General features: G+C 33.4%; 1 protein-coding gene across 8 annotated transcripts in view; it reads left to right on the plus strand.

The window, feature by feature from the left end:
• Positions 1-18328, plus strand: part of AKAP13 (A-kinase anchoring protein 13) — a 375368-nt gene that overhangs the window by 194124 nt on the left and 162916 nt on the right. For all 8 annotated transcript variants that reach the window (XR_012486996.1, XM_074295087.1, XM_074295091.1 and 5 more), the window contains exon 5: positions 687-870. Coding sequence is in view for 7 of the 8 variants with exons in the window: in XM_074295087.1 (XP_074151188.1) it covers positions 687-870 (184 nt within the window). In the remaining variant the exon portion in view is untranslated. The remainder of the gene's footprint in view (positions 1-686; positions 871-18328) is intronic.

Genomic DNA, 18328 nt, shown 5'->3' on the forward strand with positions numbered 1-18328 from the left:
GAATAAGTTTTATTTTCTTTGTTCAGTTCTAAGTTTGTTGTGCCTTAAAGTTAGCCTCTCTTGTTAGGCTCGAGAAGCATTTCTTCCTCTCATTAAACACAAAAGCTGGCAGTGCCAGCAATTTGATTCACACTCAATGTGGGAAGAAAATACCTGTTTGTACTTTTAACAAGTAGAACCTGTTTTTAATATATAACTTGCCAACTCCTGACTGGGTGTTCTTTTTAAGTGTAATTACACCCCCAAGAATACACCTCTCTAAGCCTTAAATCCTTTTTTTTCTCTTGGCTTCTCGTTTTGTTGGGTTAGAGCCACACTATTTAGTAATTTATCCTTTAAGTGGGATTGGGGAGCATGGGGTAGGAGGTGGGAGTCATCACTAAAGCTGAGACCAGTTACACCAAATGAATAAAGAATTAATTGGGAGTTAGGTCTGAATTGAAATGATATCCTTCTTGATGGGCAGCTAAATATTTCAGGAGAATTTTTCCTCCCCCTGGTGACTTCATTACCTAACTTTACAAAGTTTTGTATAGGAACCTATTTCACATCAACATGAGAAAATTATGTGTGAGGAGCTTAAGTTGAATATCAGGCTTTTTATTCATTAATTTGGGAAAGGGTATTTATTTAATCTACTGCTGTCATAGATAATTCATTTCTTGTTCTCTTTCATTTCTTTGTAGATGGTGGCCCACGGGAAACATTAATGCATTTTGCAGTGAGACTGGGACTGCTGAGGTTAACTTGGTTTCTGTTACAGAAGCCAGGTGGAAGAGGAGCTCTCAGCATACACAACAATGAAGGAGAGACTCCAGCAAGCCTGGCTTTAGAGCGGGGCTATCAGAAGCTTCATCAACTTTTAACAGAGTAAGCTTTTTTCTCCCTATTCTCTTCCCCTCAAACATTACCTCATATCTTCACATTCCCATTCATACTAACATGCTGATTAAGATTCTTCCCCTTCTTTATACTTTCCCATTAATTGAGACCAAAATCTATACTTTCAGCTGGATTATCACAAATTTGTCTGTACTATCTTATCTATAAGAATATCAAGACTTTTGGGAAATATAAATTTTTTCCCACCCTAATTCTCACCTTCTCTTCCTTCTTTCTTTTCTCTGAATTCTTGTTTTATTAGTTGGGGGGTGGGGCATGCTCTCTTGCATAGCTTTTTGTTCTTTGATTCGTTAATAAAAATGTATAATGAGTCAGGGATTTTTGGTAACATTAGGCAATTTGTAAAGATTCTAAGACTTGAAACTTGTTTTTTCAAGATGTTATTTCTTTAAATTAGAAGGCAATACTTTAATACCATAATAGTATCTGGAAAATATGCATTAACCACAAGGATTTGCTTTGAGTTATAACTTATATGGTTAACATAGAGAACAGAGGTCTCTCCTATGAATACAGTAAAAGTCAACAGAGTTGTCCTGGAAACTTCAGTAAGTAATGCTTTCTGTATACACATTTGTCTTCTATTTTTCTTCAGTCTTTTTAAAGAGTACTTTTATTTTTAGGGGAGTAGGGGCATTTTAACAGTTAATGGATTTAGGAATTTTTTTTTTTAATTAAAAGAATTAACATAACTAGTAGTAAACTAGTTTTTTAGTGAAATACTAGTAAAAGCAGAAATTACAGATACAGTTTTTTAAGTAACGTATTTTTTTTAGTTTTGTGTCCTGCCACAGTAATCAGAGGGTGATTTTCTTTACATAGAGCTAATTAAAACCAATTATACTCATTCTTATATGGTTGTTTCTTGACAGTTCTTTAGATTAGTGTTCGCCAATTCTTAGGCCTTGGTGTCTTATTGACTATAACTTGTTGATCTTTTACTTAGGAGTACGGAGAGGGTTGGAAATAGGAAAGTAGGAAGAGTATTCAAAATCAAATTGTCTAGGTACTTGTGCCAATGACTTTAATTATTTTATAAGTTTTCTAGTAGAGCACCCTAAAATTGTTGATGTAAAAAAATGCCTGGTGTTGCATGGATGGTGGGAGGTTGCTATGTTAGTCTTGTAAATGTGTGTATGTGTGTATGTGGATACCTTAAGCTATGTTAACACATTGCTGTAGTTCAGTGATATACTGGTAGCCATATAGTTTCCATCTGGCTAATGTTGTTAATACTATTATGGATTGATGGCTGCACTAACAAAAAAAAACCCCAAAGTTCTAGAAATTTAAACAATTAGCATTGTGGGAGAAGGGGGGAGATGAATTTCAAATGGAATTCCTTTAAATTTGGTTGTGTAGTTTAGGACATGTATTATATAATACCAATACCGACAAAGACTGGCTGATACTTAATCCAAATGGGGAAATAAAATTGTTACAACAGCTTCTTTTTGTGCTTGAAAAATATGTCACAAGACTGATCTTGCAACACAACTTTTAAGGAAATGAAAGGTTGTACGGTAGTTTTTCTTTAAAGTATTATTGCATTGGATTCTCTATTCATATATTTATGTATTTGATGGGGGGTGAGAATGGGTGCCAGAGGATATAAAAAATCCCATGTTGTTCTATGCCAGGGACTCTGCTCCTTTTCAAGCCTATTCCCCAGCAGTTTTTCCATTGACCTTATAGCTTTTATTCTGAATTTCTTCGGATTGTAAGCTCCAACTCAAATACTGATCTAATTAGACTCTAGGTACAGAGTATGCTCTGCCTGATCCTCCTTTCTCATGCACACTTCTGCCATTGCCACCACTATTTGCTTCTTTGTTCTAGTATCTCTTCTTACTCTACACCTTTCTTAGGTTGGTTTCCACAAGGAAAAAATTATTAATATTCAAAAATATTAAGAATAGAATTGGAATTAATGGGAATCTCTCACTCACCACTTCAAAAAGAGAGAGAAGCAAGCATGGAATGCTGTTTAATGCCGATTGATCAATGTGTGATTTTTTTCAAGCTACTCTGCAACTGAAATTTATGTCTAACTTAAATCCTATGATAATAATAGATCTCAACACTTGCCCCATGCTTTGCTATATTGCTCTTTGTTCTGATGAGTGACATCATTACAATCAGTGCATATCCATGCTCATTTAAGATTCTCTCCTCCCTAAGTTCTAAACAGAGATAATTTGTTTATTCTATAATTTTAGACTCCCTCTTAACCAATTAGCATACTTCATGATTACAGGTGGGAATTATGGTTCTAAATATTCTTTCTAATAACTGCTAAAGAATTCTGCTATTGCAGAAGAATTTTAGTTGTGTCTCATAGCACAAAAGACAGAATAATTCAATCCAGTATTCAAGTAGTTTCTTCTCAAAGTTCATTAAAGATGTTCCATTTTTCCCTTGTAGTTAGTGGAAATAGCATTTGTATTTGGAATCTGATGACTTGGTTTAAATCCTAACTCTACTGTTCAAAACTTCCATGATTTTGTAAAGGTTCTAAGTAATTGCACAAAGTCAAATTATTTTGTTGTTGTTCAATCATTTTTTAATCGTATCTAAGTCTTCACAGCCCCACACAGCAAGGGTTTTCTTGGCAAAGATACTAGAATGATTTGCTGTTTTCTTTTCTACTGCATTTTACAGATGAGAAAACTGAGATTAACAACATTAAAGTGACTTGTTCAGGATCACAGAGCTAGTGTCTGAGGTTGAATTTGAACTCAAAATTTCATGACTCCAATTGGGTAGTACAGTGGATAGAGCACTGAGCTTGGGAGTCAGCTGTGTGATCCTGGGCAAATCACTGTCAACTTCTGTTATGTACTATTTGATTTAAAGAAAATATAAATTAAACTTAACATTGTAGTAATAAAATTACAGTTTGTTTCTATTTCTGAATTCTTTTTTTTCTCCTGTATAGTTTTAAATGTCTTTTTTAATGCTTTTTCTTTTTTTTTAATCTCTTATCTATTATTTCTAAGTTCTGTAAGATCCTCCAATATAGCTTAATTTTTGGTTTCTTTATTTTTTAAAAAATGTTTTATTTTTCTCAATTACATTGAAAAAAAATTCTAATTCATTTTTTAAGATTTTGAGTTCAAAGGTCTTTCCCTTTCTCTGTGCTCTCCTTCCTCCCTCAGGTGGCAAGCAACTTGATATAGGTTGTATTTGTGTAAACATGCAAAAAACATATTTCCATATTAAATACATTGTATAAGAAAACAGAACTCCCCAAAAAAGCCTCACAAATAATAGAAGTGAAAAATAATATTCTTCAGTATGCATTCAGATTTCATCAATTGTTTTTCTGGAGGTGCATTACATTTTTCATTGTGAGTTGTTTGGAATTATCTTAGATCATTGTATTGCTGAGAATAGCTCAATCATTCACAGTTGATCATCATGCTATATTGCTGTTACTTTATACAATGTTCTATTGGTTCTGCTCAGTTCACTTTTCATTATTTCATGTAACTCCAGGTTTTTCTGAAATCTGCTCCTCATTTCCAAAATAATATTCTCTTATAATCATATACCATTTGTTCAGCCATTCTCTAATTGGTGAGCATCCCCTCAGAGTCCAGTGTTTGTTTTCCTTAGTTCATTCTGAGCTTTACCATTCTGGTTTTATAGGCACATATCACATGGTTATATTCATTCCTTATTACTTCTGTTACATTTTTTCCTCTATAGAGTTTAAAAAGACTAATTTGGTGAGTTTCCTTTACATCCATATGGTCTTCAGAAAAAATCTTGAAGGTTTTTTAAAAATTGTTTTCTTTTTCTACATTTAGAATTCTTACAAGCTTTTCATTTTTCCTGAGTAGACTTCCCCTACAGATGTTTTTAGTCCATCCAGTTCTAATGTAGTCTTCCTTTAGAACCCTTTGAAATCTCCTCTGTCAGAATTTAAGGTACATATCCCTTTCTTATCCCAGAAGAACTCTAACCGTATATAATCTTCCTGATGTTTTTTTCTCCAGTAATCATTTTTTCTCTGATAGTGAGAATCATATCCAGTGTAGAATTTACCTTTGTTGATCCCTCCACTTTTTTTTTTCATATAACCTAAGAATTTTAATTTTATTTTTTTATTCATTTTTCCAAATTATCCCCTCCCTCCCTCCACTCCCTTCCCCTGATGGCAGGTAATCCCATACATTTTACATGTGTTACAATATAACCTAGATACAATATATATGTGTAAATACCATTTTCTTGTTGCACATTAATTATTAGCTTCCGAAGGTATAAGTAACCTGGGTAGATAGAGAGTAGTGCTAACAATTTACATTCGCTTCCCAGTGTTCCTTCTCTGGGTATAGTTATTTCTGTCCATCATTGATCAACTGGAAGTGAGTTGGATCTTCTTTATGTTGAAGATTTCCACTTCCATCAGAATACATCCTCATACAGTATTGTTGTTGAAATGTATAGTGATCTTCTGGTTCTGCTCATTTCACTCAGCATCAGTTGATGTAAGTCTCTCCAAGCCTCTCTGTATTCCTCCTGCTGGTCATTTCTTACAGAGCAATAATATTCCATAACCTTCATATACCATAATTTACCTAACCATTCTCCAATTGATGGACATCCATTCAACTTCCAGTTTCTAGCTACAACAAAAAGAGCTGCCACAAACATTTTGGCACATACAGGTCCCTTTCCACTCTTTAGTATTTCTTTGGGATATAATCCCAATAACAGCAATGCTGGGTCAAAGGGTATGCACAGTTTGACAACTTTTTGGTCATAGTTCCAAATTGCTCTCCAGAATGGCTGGATTCTTTCACAACTCCACCAACAATGTATCAGTGTCCCAGTTTTCCCACATCCCCTCCAACATTCATCATTATTTGTTCCTGTCATCTTAGCCAATCTGACAGATGTGTAGTGGTATCTCAAAGTTGTCTTAATTTGCATTTCTCTGATCAGTAGTGATTTGGAACACTCTTTCATATGAGTGGAAATAGTTTCAATTTCATCATCTGAGAATTGTCTGTTCATATCCCTTGACCATTTATCAATTGGAGAATGGTTTGGTTTCCTATAAATCAGGGTCAGTTCTCTATATATTTTGGAAATGAGACCTTTGTCGATCCCTCCACTTTTTGAAGAATGAAGTCATCATTAAGGTAAGTCAGGATTAACACTTCTACTTTTGAGAGAGAGAGAAAGAGGCAGACAGACAGAGAGAGGTTAATTGATGCTCCCTGTCCCTACTATTACTGTCTTTGTTTCAGGATTGATTGTGACCTTTTTTTCAGACTTCATATCTGTTGCTTCTTTTTGTCAAGGCTTCTCATCCTCGAAACAGAAATAGAAATTCTGGAATTACATTCCTGATAGATTTACCATAAGGAGAATATGTTAATAAACTTGAATACTCCAAAAAATTAGCTGCTGTTGTGATCATTATTACTAAAAGGGACCTCGATATTATGTGGTCCTTTACTTTGTCTTTACCCTGATTATCCAAGTGTAATAAAAGCAGAATTATATACTTTAGAGCAGAAGGGTTCAGGTAAAACCCAGGATTAAGTGGCTTTTTTACGTGTAAGAGTGTGGAGGTGGAGTCAGAGGCCAGGTCTTTTGTTTTCTGGAACTGTGAATGTTCTTATCAATCTTCAAATCTTCCTCTCACCCCTCATCTTTTCAGATCTTCTCTATAATTCAATCCATCCTGGGAATAGTTACTTATAAAGTAACTGACGTTATCCTCTTCCTTGGAATAGAGGATGTGATTTGAGTATTTAGATTTCAAAGGGATTCTCAATAGGCAAAATAGATGGAATTCATATGTGAAACAAAGTCAAAGAGTTAGCTGTGTCAATAAATTGAAAAAAGCAAGACTTTCCTTATGTTGAATGTTATATAATCACATTTAATAGGAATTGGTTTTTATGTTATGTATGTTGAATATTTTCAAGGAGTGCTAGTTGATGATATATATGTTTTTTGGATAACTTCCCTGGCTTTGGAGGAGACCCTCAGAATAAAAGTGGAAAACTTGTAGCTAACAGACATCTTGAGTTCCTTAGCCATTTGACTATAAGTTTGTGGGAGCTTTATTGTATCTTGCCAAAAGTTCACTTTATGATTCTTGGATTACATTTCCATTAAGTTATTAAAAATAATATTTCAGAGGCACTGGTGTCTCTTTTTATCCATTTTACATTTCTTCTTTTGAAAACAATATCAGATTATGATAGAGGAATTTTTCCTTTTTCAAGTATATTGTTTCTGGAGAGCATACTTTAAAATTTTTCTTTTTTATAAGATTATGTTCATAAGTATACATTTCAATCTCCAACAGCTATTAAATACCTTATGAAAGTCATCGTTTAGACACCAGGAATTAGATGAAAAATATGATAGCTCCTGCTTTTTAAGTGTTCTGCAGCCCACTAGACAAGGGATATTAACATAAATGCAACTAGTGACAAAATATAGAATGTAATATAAACAAAGGAAAGATGCTCACAAAGAACTCTAAGAAAATTTGATGAAGAAAAATTCACTTTTAGGTAGCATTTTAATTGTTTTTTTTTTCAGTTAATTAGAAGGATTTTAACAAGTGGAGATATGGAAGAACTACTTATTCAAGTGTCCTCCCCTCAACCTTTTTTCTTTCTTTCATTCTTCCTCATTTTTCCCTTTTTGTCTTTCTTTTCTCTTCTTTTTCCAGTTTCTCAAAGGCCTTGATCTCTAGGGCAACACATTTTAATTGGACAATTTTTTCCCCCAGTGTCATTATATCTTTCTACTTTTTGCATCTCTGGTTACTGTATTAATTCTTATTTTGTAAAGCTCTAGATAATTAAAATTAAATTTGAGGTAGCATCTTAGCATCTCCTTTTGATAATGGCAATTGCTTTGGGAAATGAAGTATGACTGACATATTATAGCATTTTCTATGTATCAGTGATGCATACTGTGTGTAATATGGTGTGTATAATTTGTGACCAAAAAGTGATATTCACATTGGCAGACATACAGCAGAAGTTATTTTAAGAGTTTTAACTCTTTAATGTTGCTGCAGCTGCTATTTAGGATATTAACATAAATGCAACTAGTGACAAAATATAGAATGTAATATAAACAAAGGAAAGATGCTCACAAAGAACTCTAAGAAAATTTGATGAAGAAAAATTCACTTTTAGGTAGCATTTTAATTGTTTTTTTTTTTTCAGTTAATTAGAAGGATTTTAACAAGTGGAGATATGGAAGAACTACTTATTCAAGTGTCCTCCCCTCAACCTTTTTTCTTTCTTTCATTCTTCCTCATTTTTCCCTTTTTGTCTTTCTTTTCTCTTCTTTTTCCAGTTTCTCAAAGGCCTTGATCTCTAGGGCAACACATTTTAATTGGACAATTTTTTTCCCCCAGTGTCATTATATCTTTCTACTTTTTGCATCTCTGGTTACTGTATTAATTCTCTTATTTTGTAAAGCTCTAGATAATTAAAATTAAATTTGAGGTAGCATCTTAGCATCTCCTTTTGATAATGGCAATTGCTTTGGGAAATGAAGTATGACTGACATATTATAGCATTTTCTATGTATCAGTGATGCATACTGTGTGTAATATGGTGTGTATAATTTGTGACCAAAAAGTGATATTCACATTGGCAGACATACAGCAGAAGTTATTTTAAGAGTTTTAACTCTTTAATGTTGCTGCAGCTGCTATTTAGCATTTCTCTACTCTAGGGAGCACTAACATTGCACATTTGACCTCACAGATCTCATTTTATAAGTATGGAGAGCTGCCTAGAGGATAATAAGTTGAATGGAAAAGAAAATGGTTTTAGAGTATGGCACTGTAGAAGACTGTGTTTTGGATGTATTTTAAACTTATATAATTAGGTTAAAATTTTTCCTTTTATCTGTAGCCCCATCCCAGGAAAAATTTATCCTTTCTATAGAAATAGCTATTAGAGTTTCTGTGGAATTTGACGTGAGAGCTCTTCCTTATAATAAAATGTTCTTATTGAAACTGTTAACCCTCTTGAAAATACTGAAGAACTTGGACTCATAGCCTGTGATCTTCAGCTTCACTTATGTGTATCTAGATCACTTTATTTATTGCACAAGTTTAACAAAAGGTACTAGAGTAAATATTCTTACACTAGATGTTATGGATAGAAAGATGTTTCTGGATAGAAAGCTTGCACTTCCTGAATTCTCTGAATTTTTTCTGATCAGTTTGAGATTAATACTTATTATGATATTAAAAAAGAGCATTTAACACCACCTACTACACAAAGCATATGCTTACATACATACATACATACATACATACATACATACATATATATATATATATATATATATATATATATATATATATATATATATATATATATATATATATATATATATATATATATGAAGTATTGATTTCTGACATTGCAGTATTGTGTATCACAGTATCTTGACATAATCGGAATATCTGTATGATGCAGTACACACAAACAAACATATACATGCGTGACTATCTAGAAATACGTGTGTGTGTGTGTGTTTTTTCTACATGCCTTCAAATAGAAGATATTTGAGGATAGAAACAGGACTTTTTGTCTTTGGATCCCCCTAGCATTTAGTATAACTCTTGGCACGTTTTTGCTACTTAATAAATGCTTAGTTGATTGATTGATTTACTGTGTTTTAAATGGGATCGTTATAGTATCTCCATCAGTTGATTGGAAATCTTTCAAGCTCATGGAGATTCTATCACTTAGATCTCAGTTTTGCTAAAAAGAGTTGTAATGCAACATGGCTTAATTTGTTAGGTTGTTTCCTATGGCAACAGTATATAATGTTGGAAATACACATTTGAAGGATTTTCCTTCAGTGTAGATTTAGGACAAAGTAAATGTGAGGAGTGGATAGCTAGAAAGAACCTTTTTTCCCTTTTAAATTTGTTTTTAGGTTGTTTTAGTCCTTGCTGATTTTTTGTGACCTCATTTTGGGGTTTTCTTGACAAAGATACTGGAGTTGTTTGCTGTTTCCTTTTGCAGCACATTTTTACAAATGAGCAGTAAGAGTTAAATGGCTTGGCTTAGGGTCACACAGCTTATAAGCAGGATTTAAACTCACAAAGGTTAGTCTTCTTGATTCCAAGTCCAGTGCTCTATCCATTGGGGCACCTAGCTGCCCCTCTGTTTTAGATTCATAAATAACATGTGTGTGTGTGTGTGTGTGTGTGTGTGTGTGTGTGTGTGTGTGTGAGAGAGAGAGAGAGAGAGAGAGAGAGAGAGAGAGAGAGAGAGAGAGAGAGAGAGAGAGAGAGAGAGAGAGAATTTGCACTTGAACGGTATTAGTAGCTTTTTTTTTTTTTTTTTTTTTTTTTTTTTTTTTTTACTGCTGCTAGGTCTGGTAAATAGAATGCTGGACTTGGAATCAGAAAGATCTGAATTTAAACCTTCCTTTTAGATACTTATTAGCTGGAAGTTATTTAACCTGTGTTTTTCCTCCTTTATAAAATAGAAATGATAATAAGACACACCTCTCGGGGTTGCTGGAAAGACAATGAGATAATATGTTTAAAGCACTTTGAAAATTTTAAAGTACTATGTACATATAGTAGTAATTGTTATTATTAACCTTCTCTGTTATTTAAGTGTGAGAATTTATTTAAAGGAATACATGGTATAGTATTGTCAAAGTGTTGAGGTGTTAAGCACTTGATTGGCAGATTGCATGTGGCCCACAATATTCTCAAATGCAATCTGAACCAGAATGAAATGGAATTGGGAAACATTAAAAAAAAAAAAAAAAAAAAAAAAAAAAGACAGTAAAACATAATGTTAGATTTTTAAATTGTCGATATCTGAACCACAGTGAACCTTTTGTATAGTAACCTCTGTGTTTCTGTTTGATTTTGACCATGTCAACATAGTTTATAGAGTTCCCGTTGTAATCCCAAGAAGATTAGATTCAAGGACCCTCTCTGATATATACTAGCTCTGTTACTCTGATAAAGTCACTTAACTTTTATTGCCCAGTGACAGTTCTTTAGGTTACTAGGTTATAGAGAAGGTACTAACCTGTATTGAAAAAGGATATTTACTTACCAGGGAGTTCTCTTTACTAATAAAATTCGCTGATTGCTATCCTTCAATGCATTTCTACTGAGATAAGAAACTAAAATATTTCAATCAAATTATTATTAGAGGTTACAATTCAAAATCAAGTTAAAAAAAGAAATTGCAAAAAAAGAAATTAAGGAGAATTTAGGCTGACTGTTTCAAAGAGTTAATGCTTGTGAGGTTATTTATCTAACCAACATGAGTCTACTGTATAAAAATATTGAATTTGTGTTACTATGGTGAAGTTTATCTTAAACAAATCATGTATTCCATAGAGTCACTGTTGGTACTATAAAAGGATTAGAAGAGGGAAACTTTCTGGAATGTGTTGGTGATATGCCTCTTACATATGCCTTATAATCTCAATTAATTTTATTTCAGTCCTCTAATAATAGTCAGATTCAGACACTATTGGTTTGACTCAGTTTAGTTTAGAAAAATAGATAAAATGATCCACTTTCAAGTGTTTATACCTTAGGAATCCTACTGCATTTTTTGTTCAATGAAGAGACAAGGGAAGGGATAAAGAAATAATGAGGTAAAATGTAGCATTATTTAAATGATTTTCTTTCCCACCATGCAGACACAATTTTTTATTTTCAGGTTATCTAATTTCATACCCAGATTTTAAGATATTGAATCTGATGAGAAGACTCTACCTAGTAGAGAGTCTAAACTCAGCCCTTCCCTTTTATTTTAGAATCTTTTCTTCCCTTGGGCATATAACTTTTCCACTTCTAAGGTTTCTATTGCGTATATAGCTCTGACTGACAAGTATTGATGCTTCCTAAAAGGCAAAATCCTTAATTTCCTGCTAGTGAACAGTGTATTTTTGTTTATATTTTATTTTTAGATGTGTTTTCAGTTATTTATAAAAGCAACCCTAAATCAAAAACCCCAAAACTCTTTTTTTTTTTTGCCAATGTTTTAACTTCCATTTCTTTTTGCTTATAATCACTTGCCTCCACAGTCTAAACCACTGTTGTTAGATAGAGTAGCTCTTTCAGAAAAAAATACCACATTAAGGAGAGCAGAAAACAATGAATAAACCAGTACCTAATGAATCTTTTTTAATACAAATATGTCTGTGATTATTTTGAATTGGCAATATGTTACCTCATAGCCAATAACTGAGAGGCAAATGTATACTTCTTGGATTCTTTCTTTTATTTATTCCTTTGTACCTCTTGACATTCTTTCCCCTTTATCTTCGTCAGATTTATGTCTTCTTTTTTGAACACTCATTGAAATATGGCCTGTTGGTGCAATTGTAGATTCTTTGAAGATATTGCAAAATCCATGAAATAAGGAACTAGTTTTAGTAGGTCCTTGTCAGAAATAGAATTGGGGCAAAGTGTTTACTCTTTGGATTATGCTTCTTTTATCTTGCTTTAATGTAACAGCTTGATGCAGGATGGGTGTCCGGTATTCTTGGTGCTTTGGAAACCACGTGTGAGTATTTTTTTCCTCTATATTTCCATTAACTCTTCATTGTTCTCTATTCATTTTATTCTTTACTCCATCTATACATAAGAAAGAGATTGAACTTCCTCTCTGCCATCTAGTGTTGTTAGGAAGGCTAGAAAAATGTTGTTTTGTTCATTTTTTTTCCCCTCTCTACTGTTAGACACCCTCACAAATGTGAGTTCTTAAAAACATACTGAAAATTTTATAGTAGAATTAAGGCTTCTCCATACAGCAAGAAAATCCGTTTGGTTGTTCTAAATCTTCATTGTTGTTGTTTTAAAGGTAGAATGTATTTCCTGCACATCAGCAACTAATTTGAATTTGTTTTCTATGACTTAGTTACAGTATCATAGAGATATAATGTATGACTGAAAATTTCTGTACTACATTAGAGATCATTATTCACACAGAAGAGTGATAATGATAATTAAATGGCCATAATGTATGTAGTGCTAAGGGGTCCAAAACTCTTACTTCCTAGCAACCTTGTGAAGAAAATAATGCAAGTGATGTTATTTCCTATTTTAAAGCAGAAGAAGCAGAGTTAAGTGATTTGACAGTGGTTATACAGCTAAGAACCCTAAGCTAGAATGTGAACTCAAGACTCTTGCCCCCCAAGTTCAGCACTTTTGCAGTATGCAGTAGAATGGGCTAAATTCTTGATTCATCTAGCTCTGATCATTACTGGCTAGGTGACTAATGACAAAGCACTACATCTTTGTGAGCCTCAGTCTTCTTATCTTTAGTGTGAGGATAATGATCATTTGCATTACTTTTCTTGTGAGATTAGTGAGATGAAAGGGTTTTTTGTAGGCCTGAAAAAGATTATATAACTGTGACTTGCCATTTCTATGTATGTATCTCTAAATATGCTGAGAAATGTATATTTTTTGTGCTTTGCACAATTGTAATAGAATCTCATTTAAGCTTATGACTGTGATCTTTACACAATGTGAGCCAAAGTTCCCTGTGTATCTTTGCCATAAAGGACTCTGTGGTCTTTAACATACGTAGTGGCTAGTGGACTTGGTTATATGGAATGGTTGTCACGGTGAAAGTGGGTTTGGTTTTTAATTTTTCAGTGCTTAGTTGAAGGTGCTATTAACTTTATATACTTTAGTGACTGGATTTTAGCTAACGACAAGTCATTAACCCACTCAAATGACTGCAAGGTTCTTTGTGAATTACCAATAAATTCATAAATTATTATGCAGAATTATTTTTGTTTGGAAGGGCCAAGAAGTTCTCATTTCTAATCCCAGAACTACTACTTACTCAGTTTGTGACCTTAGGTAAATCATGGAGTTTTTCTGAGCCCCATTTTCATGCTCTACAAAATAAATAATAATAATATCTGTCTCATCTCTTACTCTTGCTGTTGCAAGGATTAAAAATAATATAATGTTGGGAAAAGTGCTTTGTATATTATAACATGCTTAACAAAAATATAAAATGATTTTATTATTGTTATATTTTTTGTCCCAGGAGTTTCATTTGTGTATTTGGGATTCAGACTGTGCCTTTGCTAATATTTTTGACATAAAGATAAAGGGATATGTCACAGTTTACTGTGAGTCAGATTTTATAATTGTTTCTGAGTGTAGCTCGGGTTACTTATTTCATTTTAAAATGTTACATAGACAAAATCTTCAACACAGATCCTCACTGAGCAGATAAATTCAGAGGCAGCTAGGTGGCACTCTAAATAAAGTGCTAGTTTTGGAATCAGGAAGAACTATATCGAATTTGGTATCAGACATTTTCTTGTTCAGACCTGAGCAAGTCACTTTTGGCTTCCGTTTTCTCAATTGTAAAATATGAATAATAATAGCAACTACTTTTCAGGATAGTTGTGAGGATCAAAAGGAGGTATTATTTGTAGAGCACTTGGAACAGTACCTGGCATATTATAGGTGCTATATGAATGCTTATTCCCTCTCCTGCTTCCCTGATCTACTTTGAACTTCTCAGTTTGTAGAACTGTGGAATTAGAATGAATCTGAGAATTCAACTGGTCCAACTCTCAGTTTTTAAGGTAACAAACTTCTGGGTGTTAAGGTGTTAAGCTACTTGCTCTAAATCACACAGCTAACTAATATCAGAGTGGGAACAGAACTGACCTGTGCATGCTGTCCAGTTCTTCAGCTGTCTTTCACTGGCTGCTTATTTGTGACATTAGGCAAGCTATTTTATAACTCTGTTTTCCTATCTCCCAACTGGGACTTTCTCCATAATCTGGACAAGATGCTTTAAAAAATCCTCTTGGGCTGCCAAATCCTATATCATTGAGCCATACCTTTATTTTTTCAAGCCAGTTGCTGTTACCAGCACTATTTCTTCCAATCCCTGGTTTGCCTGAGTTCTAATAAGAAAGAAGAGTTAGGAACTTCATTCTCTGTGGCAGTGAACACATCCCTCACTTCATTTAGGCCCTTGAGTATGAGTAGTTCACTATATATCTTCCTCAAGGGTGTTCATCACCTCTATTAGGAAATGTAGTGTATTTCTTTATAGATCCTCCGGAAAGATGATTGGTCATGATATTGATCATAGTTCTTAAGTCTTTCAGAATTGTTCTTTACAGTGTTTCTGTCCTTTTAGAAATTCTTCTCCTGGTTCTCCTTACTTAAAATTTCATTGGTCAATACTATTCAGGATTCCCTGAAATTGTTTCTTTCATTTCAGGTGATATCATTTTATATGGTGCAATAATAATCCATTTCATGCCTATAGCACAATTTGCCTAGCTATTCCCCAGGTGGCTAAGAGGAGATCTAAAACACCCTCTTAAATTCTAATATTCTTCTTGGCTCTTCTTTCCCCCTCTTAATCTTTACTTCAGAATCAGGAAGTCTTTGTGGTTTATTTAAGGTGGGTCTTTAACTCCATCTCATTCCCTATCCCCACTTGTTTTCCTCTTGAAGTTGACATATTTCTACACCAAACTCTGTGTATATTTGTATTCAAATCTTCTTAGTCTGTTTAAATTTGAGTAATATTCATCTGATGAAAATCCCTGCCCCACCCCTTCTTCCATGTTGTGTATGCTCTTTTCTTTTCAAGCACTTCTTTTATGAAAAACAGGAAGTTTCATCTTCTTCTTCCCATTCCCTTCTTTTAATTAATTCTTCCTTCTTTTACACTTTCTTCTTTTTTTCTTCTAAAGACCCCCAGAACAAAACCAGTCCAACCCTAGGACCTTTGATTTTCTTAATTAACTACTTTACCCTGTGTATTTTGAAAGAACATAAATTTCATCCTCTGTGAGACTATTAGTGCTAAATCATCACATAGCTCCTTCCATTTTTTTTGGATTGTTTGTTTGTTTTCTTTTCTAGGTTCTTTGGACTCCTGACACTATTTCAAATTCATACTCAACATGAATCTTTTCATCAGAAATGTTTCCAAGTTTGCCATTCCATTAAAGTACCATTTCTTCTGTGCTTCTCCACCTGCTCACCCTCCCCCCCACACACTACTTCTCCCCCTTCTCCCCTCCCAGTCCCTTTAAGATTATATTCACCTTTGCTTTTTGACTTTTTGAAATTTTTGGTTTTGTTTTTATTTTGTATAGTATTTTATTTTTTCAAATACATGCAAAGATATTTTTCAACATTTACCTTTGCAAAATCTTGTATTCCAATTTTTCCCCCCTTTCTCCCTGCCCTTACTTCTTTGGAAATTTTGTGTACAAGATCTTCTCTCATTGAAAGTGGCAATTGTTTTTCTTGTGCAACATGTTAATTGTATAAATATGTATACATATATTGAATGTAACAAACATTTTAACGTGTTTAACATATATTAGATTACTTGACATTTAGGGGAGGGGTGTGAGAAAGGGGGGGAATTTAGAACATAAGATTTTGTAGGGGTCAATGTTGAAAAAATTATCCATGCATATGGTTTTTTTTTCCTGCTTCATTTCCCTTTTTCTTTTTTTTTTTTTAAATTATTATAACTTTTTATTGACAGTACATATAGCAGGGTAATTTTTTTACAACATTATCGCTTGCACTCACTTCTGTTCCTACTTTTCCCTTCCATCCCCTCCCTTAGATGGCAGGTAGTCTTATACATGTTAAATATGTTATAGTATATCTTAGATACAATATATGTGTGTAGAACCAAACAGTTCTCTTGTTGCACAGGAAGAATTGGATTCAGAAGGTAAAAATAACCCGGGAAGAAAAACAAGAATCCATGCATATGTTTTGAAAATAAAAGCCTTGAATTTTTTTTTTTTTAAGTTGCAACTAGGATCCTGACTAGTTCCATGGAATTCAAACTGCTATCAGTTTGACATACATACATACATACATACATACATACATACATACATACATACATATATATATGTATATATATATGTATATTTTATCTTAGTAAATGATCAATGGATTCTTTTAAAATTTTTATTTGGTTCTCTGTTTCTCATAATCCTTGACAAGAGTGTCTTTATAATTTCTTGAATATTATGATTTCTAGACTTTTATATCATGAATGTCAGGGAGTCTAAATTTTCTTTAACTATTTCTCCTTGACTTATTTTCTAGTTCAGTTATTTCTGATATTACATTATTTTGTGTTTTCTTTTAAATTTTCAATTTTTTGATTTTATTATATTTCTTGCTGTCTCCTGGAATTATTGATTTTTGTTTGGTTGATACAGGTTATTAGGAAGGTCATTTTTTTAAGGAAAAGTTTATCACTTTGTTTTCTGAGCTACTTATTTTCCTTCCATTTCTTTTCTCCAGACATTCTATTTTGTTTTTTTATCTCTTGATTCATCTCTCACATGTATTCATGTAATCCTTGTTTTGTTTTTCCCTTTGAGTCTGCTTTTAGCTATTATGGGGTAACTTGTTCCTCCTTTGGGGGATCTCTAGAATTTAAGATTTTTTTTCCATACTAGATGGTATTTTTGCCTTTTTTTTTTTAATTACTTTTATCTTTAGTACCCAAAATGGGGTTTTGTGTCAAAGCTCTGCACCATCTCTGACTTACTTCCAGACTTGATGATGCTGGGCCTTGCCTTGAGACACTTGGGCTCCTGAGTTAGTTTAATCCCTTTTGGATTAGACGTCCTTCCCAATCTAGACCTTTGAGGTTCTGAGCACTATCTTCTTAAGGCCCTTCCTTTTATCTCAAAAAACAGTTTTTGAAATTCTCAAATTTTGGGGCCTGGGTTTTCCTTGTCTGAGTACTCCTACACTCTGCTGCTCAGCTCTGGCGCTTTCTCAGGGATGCATTCTGCTCTTTCTGCATTTGTTCTTAGAGCCTTAATGGTTAATTGTGTCCTATTTCTGTAATAATGTTTGCTTTGTTGAAGGGTCCACTTTTCCTATTGCTTTTAGGATGCATGCGCTCTTCTAAGGTGGTATACATCACTATATTTTTTTCATTAGATTTTTTTAATTTTAATTGGCTTGGTGTAACCTTTTTTTTTTTTTTTTTTTTTTTTTTTTTATGAGGGGTGGAGGAGGGAGTAGGTATGTAGGAGCTGTCCAGTGTTTCTGATTCACACAACCATCTTAAGCAAGATTCTTTTCTCATTTCAAAATCTCAAAGACTTGAGAAATAGAAAGTAGCTTCTTTCTCTCCCTTTCTTCATTTCTCTCATTTACCTATATGTTTGTATGTATGAGAGTCCTCATCTACATGCTTAAAGTGAAAGTAGATATTTTCATTGAACAGTGTTGTATCAGAAAAAAAACTGCTAAATGTTGGTTATTGATGCCAGCATAGCAGCCTGATAATCCAAAGGAAAGCATTTGTTATTTTTCCATATGACATTTAATATTTCTCCAATTGCATCATGGCATTGTTTCACCAGAACGTAATCAATT

The sequence above is a fragment of the Sminthopsis crassicaudata genome, chromosome 2 (genome assembly GCF_048593235.1).
Source record: "Sminthopsis crassicaudata isolate SCR6 chromosome 2, ASM4859323v1, whole genome shotgun sequence".
Taxonomy (NCBI): Eukaryota; Metazoa; Chordata; class Mammalia; order Dasyuromorphia; family Dasyuridae; genus Sminthopsis; species Sminthopsis crassicaudata.